At 35.8% G+C, this 23,364-nt stretch overlaps 1 protein-coding gene across 1 annotated transcript in view; it reads left to right on the forward strand.

Annotated features, from left to right (window-relative positions):
- Positions 1-23,364, forward strand: part of LOC149541214 (uncharacterized) — a 168,075-nt gene that overhangs the window by 79,350 nt on the left and 65,361 nt on the right. The window contains exon 2 of the mRNA XM_089802795.1: positions 3,109-3,314. Within this exon, the coding sequence (XP_089658921.1) occupies positions 3,109-3,314 (206 nt within the window). The remainder of the gene's footprint in view (positions 1-3,108; positions 3,315-23,364) is intronic.

Raw genomic sequence — 23,364 nt, forward strand, 5'->3', positions numbered from 1 at the left:
ATATCATGGATTTTTGCAATCATCTTAGGGTCCAATCCTCTTGGAGCCATCTCCCAAGATCTTCGTAATCCCTCTGCAACAAATCCTTCCCACGCTCCTTGTGACAACCAAATTGTTTGCAAGTCAGATCGCAACCTGCCACCTTGCACGAACAATCAAGAACCACATCACAAGTCTAGGACAATGGATTTGCAATCCACCAACTCTCCACAATCATGCCTCAACAAGTTTAGTCTTCCATCTCTGCATCCATCAATCAATCTGAATGTCCTCCCAAGGTCCTGGTGCAAACTGCCTCAACTTCGACGATCTGTTTACATGCTCAAGAACCCCCACTTTGATAAACTTCACCCAACCAAGGTCTTGGTACAAACTGCCTCACACTTCGGTGATCTGCTTATACACTCAGGAACTCCTGCTCTGATAAATTTCACCCAACCAAGGTCCTGGTACAAACTGCCTCACACTTCGACGATCTACTTGTACACTCAAGAACTCCTGCTCTGATAAACTTCACCCAACCAAGGTCCTGGTACAAATTGCCTCACACTTCGGCGATCTGCTTGTACACTTAGGAACTCCTGCTCTGATACCACTAATGAAGGTACACTCTGATACCACTTGATGACGGGCCACATTAACCTTACCAACTCACAACCAAGAATGCAACAATATGAAGACAATTTTATTATACTTAAAAATCCAATAGTAATTACAATAACATTTTTGGCAAGATCTCTCAAGATCCAATCCAAACCCAAGCTAGTCCAGATCCACACTCTGGTAGAAACCTCCAAGATCTCAACTTGTGCTCGCAAGCCACCAATCAACCTCCTTGTTTCTAAACCGCAATCACTAGCTCTTCTCCAACCTTATCCAAGATCCAAGTGTAAACTACCTCACATTCGATGCTTTGTCTACACTCACAAGTCCATCACAATCCTGTTGTAAACTGCCTCACATTCGGTGCTCTATCCACAGACTCAGAAAAACTCACTCTTCACTTCCTCCTTCTCTTTCACACCTTGAAGCCTTCCTTCTAGCTTTCACCTTTCACAACTTTCACCTTTCCAAGTTTTCCTTCCAAAGCTTTTACTTCCTGAGCTTCTCCTTCTCAAGCTTCTACTCCTCGAGCTTCTCCTTCTCAAGCTTCTACTCCTCGAGTTTGATTAGAAATGCTCATATGCCTTGCTTAAATAGACACTTACCACCCATGCATGACTTATCTACAACCTTCTAGAATTCCACTTACATAATATCCACAACTTTCTACAATATTCATAACTTTCTAGAATTCTACCCACACACCTCGATAAATGGAATGACAACCATTTATTTTTATTTATTTATTTATTTTTTATTATGTCACCTATGCACCTCAAAAATAGAAATCCCCTTTTCCTTTCTTTTCTCCTTTTTTCCCTTTTTTATTTTTTTATTATTTCTCCTCTAATTTTCGTCACTTTCTTCCCTCCTCCAATTTTTTTTCTTTTTCAATAATTTTCCCATGCAAGATGCTCTTGCATCAATAAAATATATGAAGAGAGAGTTAAAAGAGATATATTTGTCATAATAGTTAGAAAAGAAGGAAAATGGAGATTTATATATATGAAGACAGATTGAAAAGAGAGATAATGGTAATACAGATTTATAAATAGAAATGAAGGATACGAAGGATATGAAGAGATCTAAACGAGAGAGAATGACATGTTATTATAGGGACACTAAATAGAGATAGTTGGAAAATAATTAACAAAAAGATTAAGAATTAAAAAAATTTAAGGATTATGTTATTTTAAGAAATATTTAAATAACAATTATAAAATTGAGTTAAATTAATGAAGTATTCGTTTCTACCTTTTCCAATATAAATTCAAATATTAAATTTTAAAAAATAAATTGTTCACTACTTGATCCAAACCAACAAAAGAGTTAGTAAGTTTGAAGAATAATATTAGTTTTACAAATTTTAAAATGCAAAAAAGAATTAAAACAAGACTGTAAAATATAGCTAGTTAAACATAGTGTGAAAAAGGTTAGACAATGTAAAACTAATAAATATATTTAAAATAGAAAATATAAAACATTAAAAACTAAATTTAAATTTTTTTTGTAACAAAATTTATAAATATTTTTAGTAAAAATTTATCAAATAATTATATTCTTAAAAATATTATTTTGTTATTTATTAATGCAATTATAATTTAGAATAAAAAATAATTTTAAAACTAGGCAAGAGCTTACAACACAATGGTAAATTGTGAGCTTCTTGTTGAAGAGGTTTTGGGTTCAAATCTACCTGTACTTAATAATTAATAATAATACATAATAATTAATCTTCACTTTAGCCATCGATAAAAATAAAAAAAAACATTTAAAATTAGAATAAAATAATTTTAAATTATTGTGAAAAAAAATTAAATAAATGTATTGTAAAATGATATGATAATTAGTTTTTAAGTAAGATTTTAAATAAACTTAAAAAAATAGATTGATATATTTACAACCTTTGGTAAAAAAAAAAAAAATTTAATTATTATTTTTTATTAGACATGCATTTAAGATAATTAGGTTGAAGATAAAATAATTACTTTTTGGAAACTCTAATGAATTTGTCACAATTGTGAAAAATATAAAGCTATCATTAATATATGACATTATTGTTGTTGGGAATAATATGTAAATTTTTGTTAAAGAAAATTGATTTTTCTCCCTACCAAAAATAGTACGGACCAATAGAATGAGCACAAAAAATGAAAAATAGATATACACATTATAAGTTGCATATAAACTTTAAATAGTATGGACCAATAGAATGAGCACAAAAAATGAAAAATAGATATACACATTATAAGTTGCATTTAAAATTCTTTGATTTGATTGCATATTAGCACTAACAGGAATGCATAAGTATTCCTCCGTGACAGAGGTATGTTATAAAGCACATTAATTTAATTAAAAGATTGTGACATGTGCCTTTGACGTCGACATGACTTTAATTTAAGTAAAACACAAAGCCAAGAGTCATGAAAGGGTCATATTTCTTTCCCATGCCCTCCTCTTGAATGGAAGGAAAGGAGCAATTGCATTGAAGTGAATTATTTACAGCTACTGACAAAACAAGAAAACGAGTATGGACATCAGAGAGACCAAGATGAATTTCCGCACGCTTGCCACTTGGCTGCCGACGCACGGCTCTCTGCAAAACACTGTAATATTTACAACAGAAAGTCCCGCAGAAGACCAGGAATTCGATTCTTGCCCGTTGTTACTGACGCCTTTGCCAGAATCCTCTTCTCCCTGCGAAATTACGCGTAAGCTTTTCTCCTCTTTCCTATTCTACCTTAAGTTAACTATTCATTTGTATAGGTTTCAATTTTGATTTCTTAATTTTAGGACTGGTTTTGATGAATTGTGACCTTAAATTAATTATTCTTGTTGTGGATTTAAAATTCAATTTTTATTTATATATTTATTTTATAGTTTATTTTTGCTAAATCACTTGCTGGCTTGATTCCGTGCCGGGAAAGTCAATTCATATTGTGGATTTTGAAAATTCGGATATTTTCTTTTTAGTACTTCAATTTGGGAAACTGTATTTACCCGGTCAATCTCTGTGTAGATTCCCCGACTAAAATTGACTTTTTTCTTGTGCATTTCAATCTCAGTTTCTAATTTTTATAACTTAGAATGCATTTTCTTTTATTTGGTAAATTCCGCTTTCTGCATAACATTCCATTTAGATACCACAATCAAGGATTGTCTCATCACGGATTGGCGCACGGTTTACTTAATTATGGTTGTAAAATTCATTATTTTGTTTGATTTTGTTGAATCCCCTTTGCATGACCCAACCTTCAAGGAGTTGCTAGTTGAAATTTTGATTTGCACACGGTTCAGGTCTTTTCCATTCGCATAGGGTAACATTTCGCGAGTTGGATGTGACGCTACTGACACAAGCTAGATTTGGATTTAGACGTAACTATCTCTTCTTTGATTTAGGGTAATTACTTTTGTGCAACATAACTTTCTTCTCACATGGCATGAGCAACAAGTATTTTACTTGCTTGCGATCTTGTCAGTTAGTGTGGGTATTTGTCCAACTAGTTTGATATTGTGCTTTTTTTGATATGTGAATTGAGGAACTCCCAGCCCCCTCTCCTGTTTATATTATGATATCATAAAATTGAAAGTAATGTCCCCTCATAGAAGGCTGCCAATTTCCAATGATTAATAAACAACACTATGCATTTAAATCAGATTAAACTAAGTGACAATTAAGAATTCATAATTACATTTGACAGTGAACAAACTTAAGCCCCAATTTCTTACTTCTTTTATAATCACTAACCCTAAGGAGGATACAGATTTTGATAAGTAGGAGATAATTTCCACAGCTTGCAAATGGGGTTGCAAGCTTTGGGTTTAACTATGGAGGAAACTCTGTAATTAAGCTCGCTCAGGCTGGAGTAGTACTGGGATGGGTGACCTCCCGGGAAGTCCCGGTGCTTCACCCCTGTGAGCATCACCTAGATCCAATGAGTGCTAAGTGTTCCATTTATTCTCGTGAGAGATGGATTCATGTTGAATCACTACTCATGAAATATGGGTCATCGAGTTTGACTCAAAATACAGATACAGATACAGGATACAGATTTACTTGTCGTAGGGCACTTGACACCAATCTACAAGTAGACACCCTCAAGGCTTTAGGACCCCATCCATATTCCATCTTGGGATTCACCTACCTTGTGAGGATTTACTTTGCCTCTCCCCATGCAACAACACCCTATCGTTTAAGGGGCAATAATGAGTGATTAAAGAATTCTCTTGGAGTGTACCAACATCAAATGGATTATGAATTGATCTGAAGACACATGTATAAATGTCTTATCTATCTATAAGTATGCATGTATATATGCATGAGTGTGTATTTGATTTCACTATCATAAATTACTAATTAGTATTAAAGCTACAAAATATGTATACTGGACCATATATTGGTCTCTTATTCTTAATAGTATTCAGATGTAATATTATGTAATTTGGTATTATTATATAGATCTTTTACAGCATACTAGCTCTCTATTACACCTTGTTGCTAGCCAATAACTGTGCATTTATTGATCTGATGAATACAATCTGTAATCCCTGATTCGATGATCTGTAGTTGAATGGTGGGACTAATTGATGAGTGTTTTATGAGCACGCCAACACAGAATGTAGTGCCAAAGGACACTTTATAGACTTTTGAGCAAAGACACTGATGAAACTCTAAAATTTCTAAAATTTTGGAGATTTTTAGAGTCCTAAGCACCGTGGGCAAGAGAGAGTTTTCAGATCTTACCCACTTTGGTGTTCAAATAATTGTTGGAAACTTGTGATTAAAAATTGCAACTAATGAGCCAGATCACACAGGTGTCAGCATTAATATCAACAGGAAGGCTAGAAAAGATGCAGTTCTTGTATCGCAATGGAGGATTCATGTTATTCAAGTTTTTCGAAGGGTGGTCTATTTAAACATACCTATCATCGATCATCCACCATAATTCTGGAATACCGATTCTCAAGGTTTAATTATAAATTTACATTTGCTGTGAAGGTCAATGAAGGATTTAAAGTTTACCAGTCTGTTACTCATTTGGTAATCTAGATTGAACGTATTCTTGAGCAGAAGCAAGGCTTCGATCCCTGTACAATGAACATCGGAAGTACCCCGACTTACTTATTTTTGCAAAAAAGTCTCAAGTCATGGGTATTCAGGGATTAAGTTGTTTCCATGCATGATGAGGATGTATAAATATGATCAGTGTAATAAACATCTCATCACAAATAGAGTTCGGATATCAAATAAAAATTTGGCAACCAAGTATTGTTTACCAGACTTTGGATAAACCTTCTGAACGGATTTGCATAAATATGTGAAATTGGATGGCATTCTTACATAAACTAAATGTTTTCATGCTATATTGCATATCGAAGACATACATAATTTTCTGATGTTAACAGGAAGGTTCCGATAAATATGTGTGTAAAATCTAACTGGAAATTGTGATTCTGTCTCAAGTAGTGATGTAGCTTGAGTGAGCAGCGAATCCAGTTGTTCAGGTTGTGCAATTTTATCCTGGCAGAGAATCTCCTCTAACCGTAACAGCACAGACCATATGTATAAGTTTCAGTTTTCAATTAATAAATGATATTGGATTTGAATATTCAACATATAGATGCGTTAAGCATGATAAGAAGTACTTTAACCGAGAAATTACAAGATGTCCAAAACATTTGTGATTGACTTTGACAACAATACACATAAATTTTAAATTTTAGATTATTTTGAGATTCTAAGGAAGTGCCAGTCAGAGTTCATGTGAGCAGATGAAGTGATCAGAGACAAAAATAATGTTTCCAGAATTAAGAAAGATGACGATCTTTTGTATAGTCGTTATTTTGGAAGTTCACCCGCAAACTCACCACAATGTCTTCAGCTGCTCCCGATACATCATCACAGAGGAACTCATCATGTAGGAAGACTCGATGTTGAAGAACATGGGATTTTCAAATGGAGGAAAACATGATTGTATCCTTCGTAAACAAAGGAAGCAAGAAACGATACGAAGAGGCACAGAGGCGTGGATATATTTCGTGAAGGAGATAGGAACTATGATTTCATTTTTTATTTTTGTATCTAATAATGCTTTTTATTGTCTTACGTAGGTATAAAGGATGCCGTCTGTGTGGATAAGAGGCATGAATGCATGAACGGAGAGGAGTCCTGGAGCGGTTTCCGTAAGCATAAAGTCCATGATATGATGCTAGGAAGGAAGATACACCACCAGCCGAAGGATACAATTTCAAAAGCCAACAATGGATTCGCAGCATGAAGGTTTGCAGAAGAATCAGGAGATCGAAGTGAGAAGATGCGTCTGCAGGAAATGAAGAAGATAATTTTTGGCTTTATAAATTATCAAATGCATCAACTTATCGATTAATGCCAGAAAACAAATAAAATCAAAATTGGTTAGTTTTATTTATGAAGGGTTGCAATGTTTGGTTAAGCAACCAACACCCTTCAGCCTCTATAAATATGTGTAAAGGCAAATCAAACAGAACCATCAACCATTCATATTGCTCTTAAAAACAAGAACTTTGCATATTCTGAGGCATACATGTAATTAAATCTCTTCAAAGGGAGATTCTGAAGTTTAAACCAAGCAAGTGGAGATTGAAATTTTTTGAGCATAAACCTTGATATTGTCTGAGATCAAGTTGTGTTGAATAGAGCATCAACAATCTGAGTGTCTTCAATACAAACTTTTCAACGATAAATTCAGTAAGAGTTTTATTTGTTCTAGAGTTAAAATTTAAATGATTTGTCCTTTGTGATCATCTTATTATTTATTTGTTTATAATTCATTATTACAATAAGTGGATCAAATTGTTTGCTCCTGTTTAAATCTGATAAATACAAATGTTGCAAATATTATTGTTTTCTTTATTTGTATCTATTTTGTCCATTAAATAGTTAAAACATTATAGACTGATTTAAATAAGTGAAAAAGCAAAACAATTTAAGGCATTGTAATAGCTGAATCATTTACAAATATTATATAACCAGTATCATAAAGTTGCATGTGAGAAATATGTATTTGACTCTATTACCCAATTAAAATTTGACACCGATCATTAATTTGCTCATGATTTTCAATCCATATGCTGGCAACACTTTAACCTCTTTCCTTTAATAGTTTGATCTTATTTGTCGTGGTAATTCGTTTTAAAATTTTCCTTTTAGCAACGCACAATTCTAATAAAGTAATCAAAGTTCGAAGAATAATAATTATTAATCATAATCCAAAAGGTTTCCTTGAATACTTGCCACTTGAGGAATTCATTTTTGTGTTATAATCCGCTGTAAATTATCTTGGATCCAAGTTTTGCTATCCAGGATTCGGGTGAACAGGCCTTGCTTTAGTGGAGCCAAAAGCGCAAAGGATTTGAATCAATTCGATTGATCTAGTCAAGTTGGCCAAAATCGATTAGATACCCAGCATCGAATAGGCAAGGCTCATAGGTTTCTAATCAACGATTTTGATAACCAACAGACACCACACATGCTGAGATTGCAAAAAGATCATAGAGGTGATTCCAAGGTTCCTTTTTGCATACATGCAACTTTATGTTGGATATGAGCTCATTTGGCTTGATGTATGTTTGTAATCCAAGGGGCTTATGCTATTCACTCTATGTTTTTCAACTTTTTGTGCAAATAATATAGCAAAGAAAGCACTTGATTGTATTCTAACAAAGCCTTTGAAATAAATTGCAAAGAGAGTAAGGGTTAAGGTCCTATTCTAATCCTAGAATGCAAGAGTTAATGAATGGGTTTATGAATTCTACTAGGTTCAACTTTGCCATCAACTTCCACCAAGTTAACACAATTTTCTGAGGTAAACCATAGATATTCAAATCATTATCAACACCATCAATTAGATGCATATCAATTTGAAAGCAACTATTGAAGTTAATTTTATATTCAAATTCCAATTGACCATACAAAGCAGTTTGCAATCAACAAATTATAAGTAGCATGGATTAGTTGAATTCCTAAAAGTTTCATCCAAGATATCTTTTTATAGGTGAAGGTAATTCCTCAGTTGCTTAGCTTATTTATCTAGCTTGTCTATCCACTCCCTTGATCTAGCTTCATCATGTAGATTTAGATAAATCATCTGCAGACATTTGGGATAATTTAAATAAGCTCTTTGGCTCGAAAGCTGTCAATGCAAAGTTTTCCCGCGAACTTTAATTGTTTAGATTTACAATGGAAAATGGAATCACAATGTCAAACCATATAAGTAATTTGAGGTCTCTCATTAGACAACTTGCAGAGGTTAAGGCTCTCGTTGTTGATGATGATGATGCTAAAGCCATTTTGCTAAATAGCTTATCTTCAAAATATAGTAATGTTGTCTTTACACTCAGCCAAATCACTTCACATAGTTTAGAGGATATGATTTTAGCCCATCTGGCAGAAGAAAAGAGGACAAAGGAAGTTATAGAAGAAGATCATCTAATAAACAAGGCATTATACTTTTGAAGTACTAAAAAATGGGCCAACAGAAACAAAAGAGACAATAAATGTTTTTATTGTAAGAGAAAGGTCCATACAACATGGATTTGCAGAACTAGAGCTAGTGATGTTCTTAAAGGAAAATTGAAAGAACAATCTGATGAAGAGGGAAATGTTGCTTGCATTGAAGATGCGAATACATTAGATGATGGAGAAATTGTTAATAATTCTCCTATCAATCCTAGTTTTGGGTTTTGAACCTTCATATATGGAGGTTGGCCACATCGGAGGATGAAGGAACTTCCATCATCTCAATTCAGCTTCTCACTTTGAGATGGTGCTTTGCATGAGAAGCATTTTCGGAGTTTTTGGTTTTCTATTTTGTTTTTCTTTCTAATGTTGACAAATTTGAACACATTTTTTCATACAACCTAATTTTGGAGACAGGTTTGGGACTTGATATCGTGCTCAATATGGATTGTTGTCGGTGAGCTTCAGTGTATATGATCACCCTTTTGAGGTTATTAGACAATGATAGAGATCAGTCGCATCTCTTAGCGATCATTGTTGAATAATTGAAGACTTTGTGTTTAGGAATGAGAGATTACGTACATAACTCGAAGCTACACCTTTTTGAGGGTCACAAGACAACTTGATGGAGCCTTGCATAGTTTTGGGTCTGCTACTTCAGAAGAACATTTTCTCAAATATGTATTCAAATTATGTAATCAACATTTTTTTTATGTAAAACTTAAGGGGGGGTCTACAAGGTAAGGTGGATTTGACATCTCTAGTTAAATGAACTGCACATTTCCCAGATTCGGGAAAGCAAATGATTGAATTCAGTTCGCGTTTTAGTAATAGACCAATTTCCCTCTACCCTATAGATAGTAGGGCATTGGTTTAATAAATTTGTAGGTGTACATGATCATCGAAAATTATCCAATATACATCCTATAGGTATGTGTATTTGCAGATCAACTCGTGCAAATCATCATGGTCCAAATGAACATGCATTTGTTTCTGCTCTCATTTCATCAGTGGGCAGAAGAAGCCGAATTGAAATCATTTCCGAACCCCCAACTGGGCCAGTGACTAGGGTTCATCTATTTTTGTAATGATTCTAACAAATCCCTTAAGGATGAGTTGTACGCCTGCCTAACAAACACATGAAAGTCAAACGTGTGATGCTTTAGGCAAAAGGACGGGCAAAAGAACCAACCGATCCCTCCCTGCAACAATACCAGATCTGCTTGAGTGGGATTTTCGCCGGAAGGTGGGAATTTTACCTACTTTGGCCCTTACACATTACAAGCCAATTTCCCTTTAATGCCAACATTCATTCTTTCCTAAATTCATTAAGGCGGGGGGGGGATGTTGGCATAATTATCATACATTGATATGTAACTATTTGTTTGTTATGCAGTGATCAAACCGCTTGTTATGTAGTTATCGAATTGTGAGTATACGTTCGATATATTGTAACCCCTACATGTTGAATAATGCATCAAATCATTCACTCTTTGCTTTTAATCTATCCATTACTTGTCTCATCAGGATGTTCAAATTTGTTAGCTTCTTTACTTGTGATCTATCAGGTGATGAAATGAACTTGTCCTCTTGTTGATATTGAGGGTGCATCTGATTTCCATTATCTTTTACTTGATCAACAATGGGGAAGATATTTCTTTTCCTCATGAAGTCTATGAACATCCTAAACCACATCTTTATCCTTACTCTATATTCATACTAACCTTGTTTTGTTTCTTACCACTTCTCCTTGCTCATTCATCTTGTTTCTGAATAGCCACTTTGTGCCAGTAACATTCTTATCTTTAGGTCTAGGGACCAATTCCCATGTCTTGTTCTTTTCAATTTGCTCAAGTTCCTCTTTTATAGCCTTTATCCAAGATTCATCTTTACAAGCTTCATCTGCAGTCTTAGGTTCAACTTGAGATATCAAACATAATTCTTCATTCACCTCATTTCTTGTCGTCACTCCTTTGCTTGCACGTCTAGTGATCTAATTCATAGGGTGATTCTTTGCAACACATCTATTAGGTGTTCCTTGCTTTGTTTAGACTTCTACTCTAGGTTTTGATCTAGGTTCTTCTCTTTGTATTTCTGTTTGCAAGTCTGTATCAGTCGCATAAAATAATTCCTGCTCAACATTCTGATTGTTAGTCCTTTGAATAGTATTTTCATTAGAATCACAATCAAGTATTCTTTCTTGAAATGTGAACTTCTCATCAACTTTCACATTAATGCTTTCAACAATAGTTTTCAATCTCTGATTAAAACATCTAAATGCCTTGCTCTTCAATGAATATCCAAGGAAGATTCCTCATCACTTCTAGAGTCAAATTTGCCAATATCATCATCTCTTTTGATATAACACTTACTTCCAAAGATTCTAAAGTATTTTGCAGAGGTGTCTGTTCGAACCATAGTTCATAGGGTGCCTCACCGATACCTTGCCTGATCTGTACTCGGTTCATTGTGTTTTGCGGTGCTCACTGCTTCTCTCCAAAAGGTATGTGAAACATTATTCTCAAACTTCATTGCTCTAGCTACCTCTCCAATTGATCTGTTCCTCCTTTCTGCTATTCCATTTTGTTGTGGCATCTTAGGGGCTGAAAGTTGTCTCTTGATTCCATTATCCTTACAAAAGATGTTGAACTCATTTGAAATGAATTCTCCTCCTCTATCTGATCTTAAAAACTTAATCTTCAATCCAACTTCATTCTCTACTCTATTCTTAAATAACTTGAACTTCTCAAAAGCTTCAGACCTTGTTCTAAGTAATGCTACCCACACCATCCTTGTAAAATCATCAATAAAAAGCATGAAGTACCTTTCACCATAGAATGCTCTGGTTCTTGTGGGATTGCTCAAATCTGTGTGCACAATCTCCAACTTCACTGTAGTAGTAAACATCTTGCTTGGAAATGAACTCTTCTTCTGTTTTTCCATCACACATTTGTAGAATGGAAATACAACTAAAGTTCACAGAGTAATGCAAATGATACAGAATAATGCAATTGATATACACATAAAGCACAACATAGAATGTACCTTAATACCATAGTACCGATTGGCAAGAAAATGGTTTATTTATTCATACCAAAAACATTGTGAGTACATTGACAATATTCCATGTACTTATAGAAGGATTGGTTGGTTGGGAGAACCAACCGACGCATTCCCTCACCTCCTAACTACCCAGCCCGATTAAGCTCTAACAAGTACTAACCACATTAGTTACTTTATTTTGACTACAACATTACCTACAAACCATGTTAGATAGTTTCACAATCTTAGGCAGATCTCTAATTGCATGTGTAGTACTTATCTTCACTATGTTATTAAAGTTAATGTGACAAAATCTCTTATGCCATAACCAACTGTCATCAACTTTTGCTACCAAACATGTCATCTCAGTAGGATTCAATTGAAAAATGTTACCTCTTGTCGCTGTACCTGTACAATGAACTTACCATCTTTGACCTTGATTATTCAAGTCTTCTCTATGAATTGCAACAAATATCCCTTATCCACAGGTTGTCCAACACTCAAAAGATTATGTTTCAAATTCAAACCATCAACAAAGTAAAAATCGTTTGTGTTAGTTTTTTCATCAACTATAATAGATCCTTTTCCTTTAATCTAACAAGGTGCATTATTTCCAAGTCTAACTCCTCCATCATAATTGTTAACAAATTTAGTCATATCTCTTGTCATATGATGATAGCAACCACTAATTAAAATCCAATCAGACTATTTGTTTTCAACATGTGATACTAAGGCTTTCTCTTTTATTACCTCTTCTTTCACTTCTTTTTCAAGAATCTCTTCTTTAATAGCAACAAATCCAAGTTCATCATTCTCATCATCACTCTCTAAGAAATTTATCACCTTAAAATTGAATTCATCGTCTTCATCAACATAGAAGCAATCTTGTGTAAACTTTGACTTATAAGGCTTCCTAGGTTTTGTCTTCTTTTCTCTTTTAGGACAATTAGATGAAAAATGACCAAGTTCTTTGCAAGTCCAACAAGCAAAAAATTTCTTATCATTAGGTTCCCTTTTCATGAGCAATGCAAGACCTTCATATCTTGTCATCTTCTTTTTGTTTGACTGTCCATTCTCTATCATAATCTCCGTTTGTGCTCGCACTCCTTGCAAGTTTAGCTTTATCTTTCTGTACACTAAAAGCAGTCTCTGTCCTAGTCACTCCTTGGTTCTGCTTTAAGTTCTGTTCAAATGCTTGCAACTTCCCAAGTAATGTTTCTGAGGTAAAATTCAGTGTCACATAAATAATTTCTTCAATGATCTCAACTTTGTGTGCATATTTAAGGGTTAAAGATTTCAATATCTTCTGTAGCACTTCATCTTTTGTCATAGTCCCTTTACAACTCTTGATTCTTGTAACAATCTTAGATATTCTACCAAAATATGCTCTAATAGATTCATCTTCCATCATCTTTGCATTATCCAACATATAATTCCAATTCTGAAGTCTAGATTTCTTTGCAAATTTATCACCTTCAAATAAATTTGGTAACTTAATCCAAATTTCATGTGCAAGGTATATACCTTTTACTTCAACATACTCTGATTCCAAAAGAGCTGACAACAATGCTTCTATAGCATACCTATTGTACATGAATAGATCTTTGTCCTATGGAGGGCATGATTCCAAATCCTTTTCTTCTATCACTGCCTTGCTTTCCCTTGTAACCAACCAGTAATCTGCTCCCATGCATAGCAAGCGAGTCTTCATCCTACTCTTCCAGTTGTCATAGTTCACTTCTTCATTTTTCAGATTTTCTTTGCTGAATGTAGCCATGGATCTCCTTAAGCTGTTAAAGTTTCTCGTCAAGTACCTGATGCTTTGATATCAATTTTTAGAAGTGAAGTCCGCCAATATAACTGGGGGGGGGGGGGGGGGGTAGGGGGCGAATCAGTTATGCACTTTAAATAATCTTTATCAACTTTAATAGAACTGAAACAGATAACCAAAAGATATAATAACCATAACCATGCAAAGTGACACAAGATTGGGTAACTAGGGAAACCCTTGATGAGAGGGAAAACCCCAGTGGGAATGATGCCCACAAGAGGATGTACTAATATAAAAGTTACTTGTGTAAGGATGTGATTTTGTTAAGAGCCAAATAAATACAATCAGTACACATGAGTCCCTGTTAGGAGACGTTGAATATCTGTCAAAAGATGCCAACCCTATTAGGAGCTGTTCCAACCTTGTTAGGAGTTGTTACAGTCTTGTTAGGAGCTGATAAAAAGTCAACTAAACCCACTGCCCAAATTGCTCCAGAATTGTCTTCACTAAACAATTCAGGATAACATATCCAAGAACATGAATTGACAAAAGCACAACTCATCTTTCCAATACAGTTCCTTTGAAGTTCTAAAACATCACCATCATCTATCTCTTTTTTGACCTCAACAAAATTCACATCCAACTTTGTACACAATAACATTACATTACATTTGACCGCATATGATGATTTGTAACCAAGGAAACATCACTCCTTTATGCCAAGCCCTAACGACTAATTTAGTTGGCCTTAAGGCTTCTCCAATGTACAATGAATAATATAGGACTATCATAAGATATTGCAATTAAGTTCCACACGCTACAATACAAGTTACATCAATTACATAACATAATCAACCTCCAAGGAAATAACCCACACGTTATCCTTCACAAGTCTTCACAAACTGAAAACCAAATTCTGCCATCTTGAACATAGCATCTCAAACATATCTATGACCAAAATCCAAGCTTGTTGAATAGGCTTTAACTCCATTAAAAAGATACAACTCGAACAACAACATACATTTTCTTGTACACTAGTCTGCAACCAGTCCTTTGCAAAACTTCTTTAACTCATGTAAAACTCCATAACTCTTTCCGCGAACATAGACATAGCATCAATACACATGCAAAAACATATTGCTAACCCTGCTGAATGTAACTCTGTATTCACGAACCATGCGGAACAAAAGTGTCTCTATTACCTTGTCTGAACTGTCTAGAAAGTTGATATGTTGACATCAATGACAAACTAAGTCATGAATGCAACACATAAGCACTCAATCATCTCCCAAAGCATACTAGCAATCTCTCTAAGGCATTCATGCCAACATACCAAGGACCTCCCTACTAGCCTACTACTAGTGAAGCTTTAGCTCTGAATTCTTTCAATGCAGATTTGCAAGTTTGATTGGCTTAGATTAGACACCATAAATAAATTGCACGTAATTATTTTGCTAGAGGAGCTCAAGTCAAAGCTAGACTCCATTGGTTGAAGGCGGGTAACAAAGCTTCAAAGGAAATTTTTGCAGCTCTGAGAGCTCATCATACCTTTGCGGGGATTAAGAGAATTAAGGAAGGTCAATCAGTTCTCACTAAGCTTCTTGACATTCTTCAAGCTTTTCTCGTACTTGAGAAGAAGGGTTTCACTACGTAGGGAAGTTCTCTTGTCAGAGACCAAGCTTCGAAGGTTTGCTTAGCAGTTGTTCCCAAAAGGCTTTTCAAGGGTCAACAAATCTTTTGTAATAAGATTCTTATCATTGTGGACCTCAAGGAAATAGTATATTCCACGGTGGATGACAAGGCCCTTGGTTGTGATGACTTTCCTCGTGAATTCTACAAGGCGCTTTGGTCTTGTGTTGGCCTTGACCTTCATAAGGTCTATCTTGAAGCCTCACTCCGAGTCTTTAGGATGTATTATTTACAAGGGGAACATGAAGTTCGTTTTTAAGGTTGGAGACCTAGATGATATTTGTATTTGGAGGCCCATTACCTTGCAAACCTTGTGTTAGTACCCAATGTGGACATGGTTTTAAAACTTTCAGTTTCAGGTTTTGAACCTCTCTGAAGTACTTTGAACTCAGTTCAAAGCAGTTCAAAGTGGTTCGATAGTTCAAAGTGGTTCGAGATGCAGATTTGTTAGTCCAAAAGGGTTCAGAATCTTGTCTCAGTCCATACTTCAGTTCCAGATTCTGTTAGTTTAATGATTCCAAGAAAGTGCAGAATGGTTCATTCAGAAGAGTTCATAATCAGATACCATCAGTTCAAAGTAGTTCAAAACGGTTCAGCAGTTCAAATGAATCATTATGCAGGTTCAACATAAGCAGAATTCAAAATGATCCTAAGAGTTCAAAGTGTAATAATTCAGATGCTCGAAGTTCAACACCATGAAAACAGCTCCCAGTTGAAAGGTATGAAGTTTCAAAGTCGCAATTTCGAATTTGTGCTTCGAGTTTTATCAAGCCAAACATCATTCCCAATGTTCAAGATAGAATTTGAAGCTCAATGTTGAAAATTTGAATCAATTTGAAAGTAAAGGTTCGACAAGTTCAGAATTTAAGATGTAGGTTCAAGAGTTCATTCATACCCCAAGTTCATAGTACGGATTGATGATTCAGCTATTAAGAATATATATAACATTTAATAAGTGTGGAGCTTTAGAACTGGATCATCTAACGACATTTCAAAGTGTACTAGTTTTCAAAGGTGACATTATGCTGAATCTTGTGGATGGGCCGAGACATATCTTTGAATCTGGACCCATAAATTTGCAAGAGGTGTTTGCATTTTTCGTTATAATCAATTCTTATCCTTTCGGAAGGATGATGTTTGCCCATTCATGATTCTAGTGAGTCGGAGGAAAATGAACATTGGCAGCATTAAACACACATTCCACCGTGAGAGTAAAGGAACAGGTTGTTCACTACGAGCAAATTGGTGAAAACATATCAAAGCAACAAAAGTGGAAGTTGTGTATTTATAGGTCACGATGCCTTCATCAAATAAAAATATGTAAATGTAGTCAAAGTTACTCCTGGCACCAATCTACTTGGTAGTCCGTGACTCTTCATTAAGGCTATATATCAATATTGTTTGGGGTTGCCGTAAATTAGTGATATGTATACGCATGATAAATGCAGTGGTCATAAATCCAGAAGTCCGCCATCTATCCGACATAGTGGTGATGTAGAAAGAGGAAAGATCAAAATGAAGGTCGCGGGTATAGCCTCCAACTCTCAGTTGGATATGTGAAAGCACATGTAAGCTTTCTAATTGTTTGATAAATGTCTTTGCACACATAAATGTCTAAGGCAGATTATCAATGAGGATAGCCGCGGGGATATATCTCCATTGCCCAAACTTCTTGAGGTTGACGCTTCAAGAATTATGCAAATGAGATTCTATCATTTAAGCATGTGATGAAACACAGTCATGCGAAACATCCGATTGATTAGCATGATGAAATAGTAGTCTAGCCAATCGGAGGAGTCCTGGTACCTCTGTCCAAGGAAAATTAGTTTGGTGTGACGTCCCCAATTTGCAAGGTGTCATTAAACTAGAAATATGAAAATGAACATCGTGCCTAAAGGGAAGGAATGATACTTAGAGTGTTGGGAAGAATCGCATGGAATCACTTGTGCGTAGGCCAGTACGTGGCAAAGGGCACCGAATGTAAAACCTTTTTGCAGATTGTTCTATGAAAGTGCTGCAGATGAATAGTCGGATCACAGACCCGCAATCTCTCTTGCAACAACAGTTTTTCATTAGAATATTGATCAAGTACATCCACATGCTTGGGTTTGTCAACATTCTAAGCCTCGAAGTCAGGAAACGACACCAGCTGTGAGATAAGTTGCCTGATCGAACCCGATAAAAGAATAGAGAGCCATAGGTTTCACAACTCACGGCATTCTCCATATGCAGAAATATAATAACCAACGGGTACCGGTGGAAATAATTTGTTCTTCATGAATAACATAGAGGTCAGCATTGACAAAGCACATGAACTATTTGATAAATTGCCTATCCGAGTTTGTTTCCTATTAAGCTTTGAATAGAGGAACGACAGTAGGATCATCCAGAAATTCCACGGGAAGATAAGGGGTCGATATATGTTAACCTGTCAAGTGAAAATAGTGGGACCCGCGGCAATTTGAAGAAGTTATTATTGCAAGGATCCCTTGTGCTCAGTTTTCTTTTCATCGTAATAAGAAAAGGCTTCAACATTTCTCATAGCACTAGGGATATGAATTTAATATTGATGCTCACTTCCAAACTTATAAACATCATGTGGATTTTTATGAAAAGTTTGAGTAACTTTTATAAATATTGAACTCCCAAGAATCAGTTATTTAAACTGTCGGGAAACCGAAAAGGCAGGGGGAAGCTTATTTATTGAAGATTTTCACATTACCATAGGGTTCCAGTTTTTCTGAGTTTTGGCTGAGAGACTTTGGGCTACAGCAGAACAGAGGCTGTGAATACAGTGATAGGGGGAAGATTGGATTTCTCTGAGACTTTGTGCTATAGGGGGTCCCATTCTTTTTCCTGTTCCATTTGGGCTTCTTCCAAGCTGTAGACTTTGGGCTTCAGGCAGAGAGGAGATCTTCCAAAAAACCATTCTATTTCCTTGGGAGACAGGGAAAGGCAGAGTAGGAGAAATTTTCTTTCTTTTTAGAACTGTGTGTTTGAAATGAAGATTAAATTTTGGTGTTTAAAGTAATATTGTAGGAAAAGTTTATGTTTCCTTTGAATAATGACCAGATTGTAATGCGTGAAGGAGGCTTTGTAATCTTTTACAGTCAGGGAAGGGAGGCTGAAGGTTAAACATATTATACTTTGGTGATAATGTATTTTTCCTTCCACTGAATTTGGACTTTGAGTCAATTCCAGTTTTCTCTGAAATTGCAGTCTGTTGTCATTGTTTCTTTATTACATTGACATTCCAAATATTCTGCAAGGTTCTGATTTTAATTCTCTCAGGGAGATAAATGACACTGTTTCATCCTTATCACATAATGCAATGACCAGCAAATGAACTTTGCGTCATCTACTGTTCTTTGCTTTCTTTTCATGCTGTAGTATAGATTTCCACATCTACGTTGTATTTATAGGTAGATGTTTGATATTCTTTTGTGCTTTCTAGTTAAAAGCATCCACATTTGATTCATTAAATATCTTATACGGGGAGTTGTACTCGATAAAAATTCAGAGGAAGGTTATCAATCCCATGATAACCTATCCAACTGTTGGTGTTAGCTTGTCCTTCCACTTGGGCATTCAGGGTCAGATTTGCACATATTCTCTCGAAGGACAATCTGTTCACTAACACCTTGCAAAATGTTTTCCTGTACAATCATTAACCAAGCTTTGGCTCTCAAAATTCGTCATATCCTGCCTATTATTGTTAGGCCAACGAAGAATATATTTATCAAATCTAGGTTCATTCTTGACAACATTATTGCTGTCTGGGAAGGTACGGATTGGGCTAGATGCTCCAAGCCCAGTGTGGTATTTGTCAAGATTGATTGTGCTAAGCTCTATGATTGCATTGAGAGGCCTTTCATCCTTGCCATGCTCAAGGTCCTGGGTTTTGGATCTAGATTCCTCCAGTCTATCCAAATTTATTTTGGGGATGCTTCTCTTTACATCACCATCAATAGCCGGCAATCTAATCTTTTGGCTTTTTCAGATCCATTCACCAAGGTTGTCCTTTGGCTCCTTCCTTATATGGTTTTGTTGCTGAAGGCCTTGGGTACTTGCTTGCTAACTCAATCTATGTTGGTTGTGTTAGAGGAACATCTCTACTTGGGTCACCTACTCAACTTGTCAATGGTCATTTTGCAGATGACTCCTTTCTCACTCTCATTGAGGAAGAAAATAGTTAGTCAACCCTTAAGTGTCTTGACACTGTTTGTTTAGCCTCTGGTTCAGGTATTCTATGGCACAAAACTTTGATGGAAATATTGTCATTGATGTCCAAGGTTAAAATACACTTCAAAGAGTGAAGTGTAAAGAGTGTTTGGAATTGATGGTGGGAAACAATTTAAGGACACTTTAATAAACAATTTATACTAGATTATCATGAAGGAATGACTAGACCAATTCAGCCAAGGTATCTACTATTTGAGTGGACATACAACCTATAAAGATATGAAATATGCACCTTGATGACTAAGCTAGACTAATTATACAAGACACATTATGCAAGCATTAAAAGACTATAGATTCGATTGGTAATTTAACATAGTATAATTAATAGTGTATACACCTTTGCCAAGACTTGCGACGAACAAGGTATTTGTAGCAACATATCATATTCAATAAATATATAAGACGAAAGCAATGGCTACACGATACAAATAAAGGAGACATCAATAGAAGTTAAAGACAAATTGAGACAAGTACGAAAATACCATCAACTCAAAACGACGACATGAACGGGGATATCAATACCAATTAATAAATTGAAAATTGCGGGAAACTGCATACAAGAAGCAAAGGTGAATAAAATATCAGTGACATAACAATGAATGGTAAGACATTGATTATCCATGTATGTGCAGCAGCGAGTAATAAGACTTAATGAAGAAAAGCTGCCGAGGATTCTGGAAGACATTTGAACCATATATTAAAGGATAAGTAGTGATAGTATTTGTATGAACAACAATCATATAAACATCTATTGAAGACATATGTGGCAGCGACGGTATATAATCAAATACTAATTACAGTCCTTGATATGAACCATATCATCCATATTTGCTGCCAGGAATTAAGAAAATGGGTCAGCCAGTGATGCACCTTTCCAACTCACATAGTATTTAGTGCGTAGATTAAAACGATGACACTAGAGGGGCAAATTATAGTGCGACATCGAATACAGTAGAAAATATCAGGTCAACACAATAATGAGAATGTTGAGAATTTAAGTATTGTTGTTAGAGTTTTCAAAGCCATGCAGAGCACATAATCTAAGATTTACGACAAACACAAAGGTTCCATTGTCTTTGGGAAGACAAGTAATTCTTGCTAAGATAAAAGAGCAAATTACATGGTGTGATGGAGATTTACGACTGCAGTCAGAATATGTAGACATCGTCAACAACACAAGAACATGGACATGCGGAAATACAAAAATGTCATAGGAGTTCGATATATTAAAAGATTGATTCGCTGACAAGCCTAACAATGAAGATTACTGTTCAAAGCAAGCAAAGGTGCGGTTCCCAAAAGGATCCTTTTATTGAACTTCTGTAAATTTTAATTAAAATGATAGATTTTCCTTTGTTTTACTTGTGGTCTAAGAGAATTAGACAGAAGTTGCAGAAAGATTGTTTCTTTCTTTTTTTGTATTTTCTAGATATAAGTAAAACAATATTTAACAACACCAAATAATATAATATTTAGTCAACCAGAATAGCTACAAATTGTACCAGACAAGATATGTAATCAGTATGTCAGCAAAGGTGTTTACAAACAAGGAATGAAGACGCCAATTGCAAGAATGGACCAGCCACACACCAAAAGGGTAGAGATGGCTGATGTAAGCCAACCATCAAATCATGTGTCAGCCGTACAGCTGCTATAGTCATGCCAAAATAGGAAGAAGATCCCAACGTGCCAAACAAGAACCTTAGCATGCAATGTACCCAAGCACCCCCAAACGTTGAACTTAGCAATCTTTGTCAACTACTGAAACAATACTGTAGAATGCTGTTGAAACCATCTATAGGGGTTTGCGTCCCAATAGCCAGGCTCTAGGGTTCACGTCTCAGTCCTCTAGAATCACTCTTCAAAGAAAATTGCAAATACCAAGATTGAAGATGTAAAAGATAATCAAAGAATGAGCTAGCATCTCCTTTTATCTCTCTCTCAGAATATGCCTTCCCTTAATTATAAAATGACATCTTCTCAATTAAAAGGTCTTTATGTATAGGAAAAACACCCCTTAAATAACATAACTCTAGGTGCCCGAAGGTTTCGAGATGATAAAAATAAGTTATAATAATTCAAGACCTTTCCAACGAACTATAACACATAGGCCTGCTTGACCATATTAAGCCAAAATCCCCTTATTACTCCAATTAGCTATATAAATAGCTTTATCTTAATTTATTTAAATGCAAACTTAGGAAATATTAAAAATATTTCCTTTTATTCAATTGGAAAGCCAAACCAACCAAATAATAAGTGAACTAGTCCTGTCACCTGCCTGTGACTGATGTTGGGCAATGTGGGCCAATTGGCAGTCCCATCTCTAAAAACTAGGGATGCTCCTAGAAACTAGGGAATATACCCTATCACCTTGAAACTGAAACCGTATACTGGTCTTGAGGAGCCTCAAATCTAATCACTGCCACAACCTCCTAAATTTTAGGAAAATCCCTAAAATTATGGAACCGCCCCTACTGGCTCTCAAACTGACTGTAGAACCAACTTTGGTCACAGAGTATCTAGTATGAGTCTCTATCCACCACTGCTAGCCTACGAGACTCCAACAATAGAGCAACTCTCATGACTTTGCTAGTCAAACTAGAGAGGGGACATGACAGTCCTCCCCTCTTGGAGATGCTTGCCCACAAGCAACTGCAATGCTGGATGCTGCAAAATGGACTCACCCTCCCAGGTGGGTCCTCAATGGGTAGACCTATCCAACTTACCAAGTACTCCTAAATCACCCTACTTCTCAATCGTCTCTCCCTAACCTCTAGAATCTCCTCAGGGACCAAAGTCAATTTACCCTCTTCATCCAAAGGAGGTAAATTGTGTGATGCTGTAATATGCTGCCCCAGTGCCTTCTTCAGGCATGACACATGAAACACATTATGAACCCTACTATCTGATGGTAAATCTCATAGGTCCCTGTTTAAGGGTGCTCTGTCTGTAAGGCTGTAGACGAAGGAAAATCATGTCACCCACCTCAAATGCTCTCTTTGTCTTGTGCCGACCAGCATACATCTTCTACCAATTCCTAGCATGCTGCAAGTTATCCTTGAGAGATTTCATGATATCTTGGTTCTCTTGCAACCAATCCTGTGCCAAGGGAACTTTAATGTCATTGAAAGCCAAATCAACAAAAGATAATGCGTCATAGCCATAAGGAGCTTTGAAGGGAGTCATGTCAATAGACATGTGGTGTGTAGTATTATAACAATGTTCGCCCAAATACAACCAACACACCCATGCCTTCTGCTGCCCTGACACATAGTTGCGCAGATATCCCTCCACCCACTTATTAACTACCTTAGTTTGTCCATCCGTCTGAGGATGGTAGCCAGTGCTGGGGGTCAACTCTGTGCCTGCTAGCCTAAAAAGTTCGTGCCAGAAGGATCTCATGAACTTGTTGTCCCTATCACTCACTATGGTCTTGGGGAGACCATGGAGTCTAAATATCTCTCTAAAAAACAACTCTGCTACTTGTGAAACTATGAAGTCTGTTGTAATAGGAAAG

This window comes from Cupressus sempervirens, chromosome 9 (assembly GCF_028749045.1).
Source record: "Cupressus sempervirens isolate cs-2001-9-10 chromosome 9, ASM2874904v1, whole genome shotgun sequence".
Lineage (NCBI taxonomy): Eukaryota > Viridiplantae > Streptophyta > Pinopsida > Cupressales > Cupressaceae > Cupressus > Cupressus sempervirens.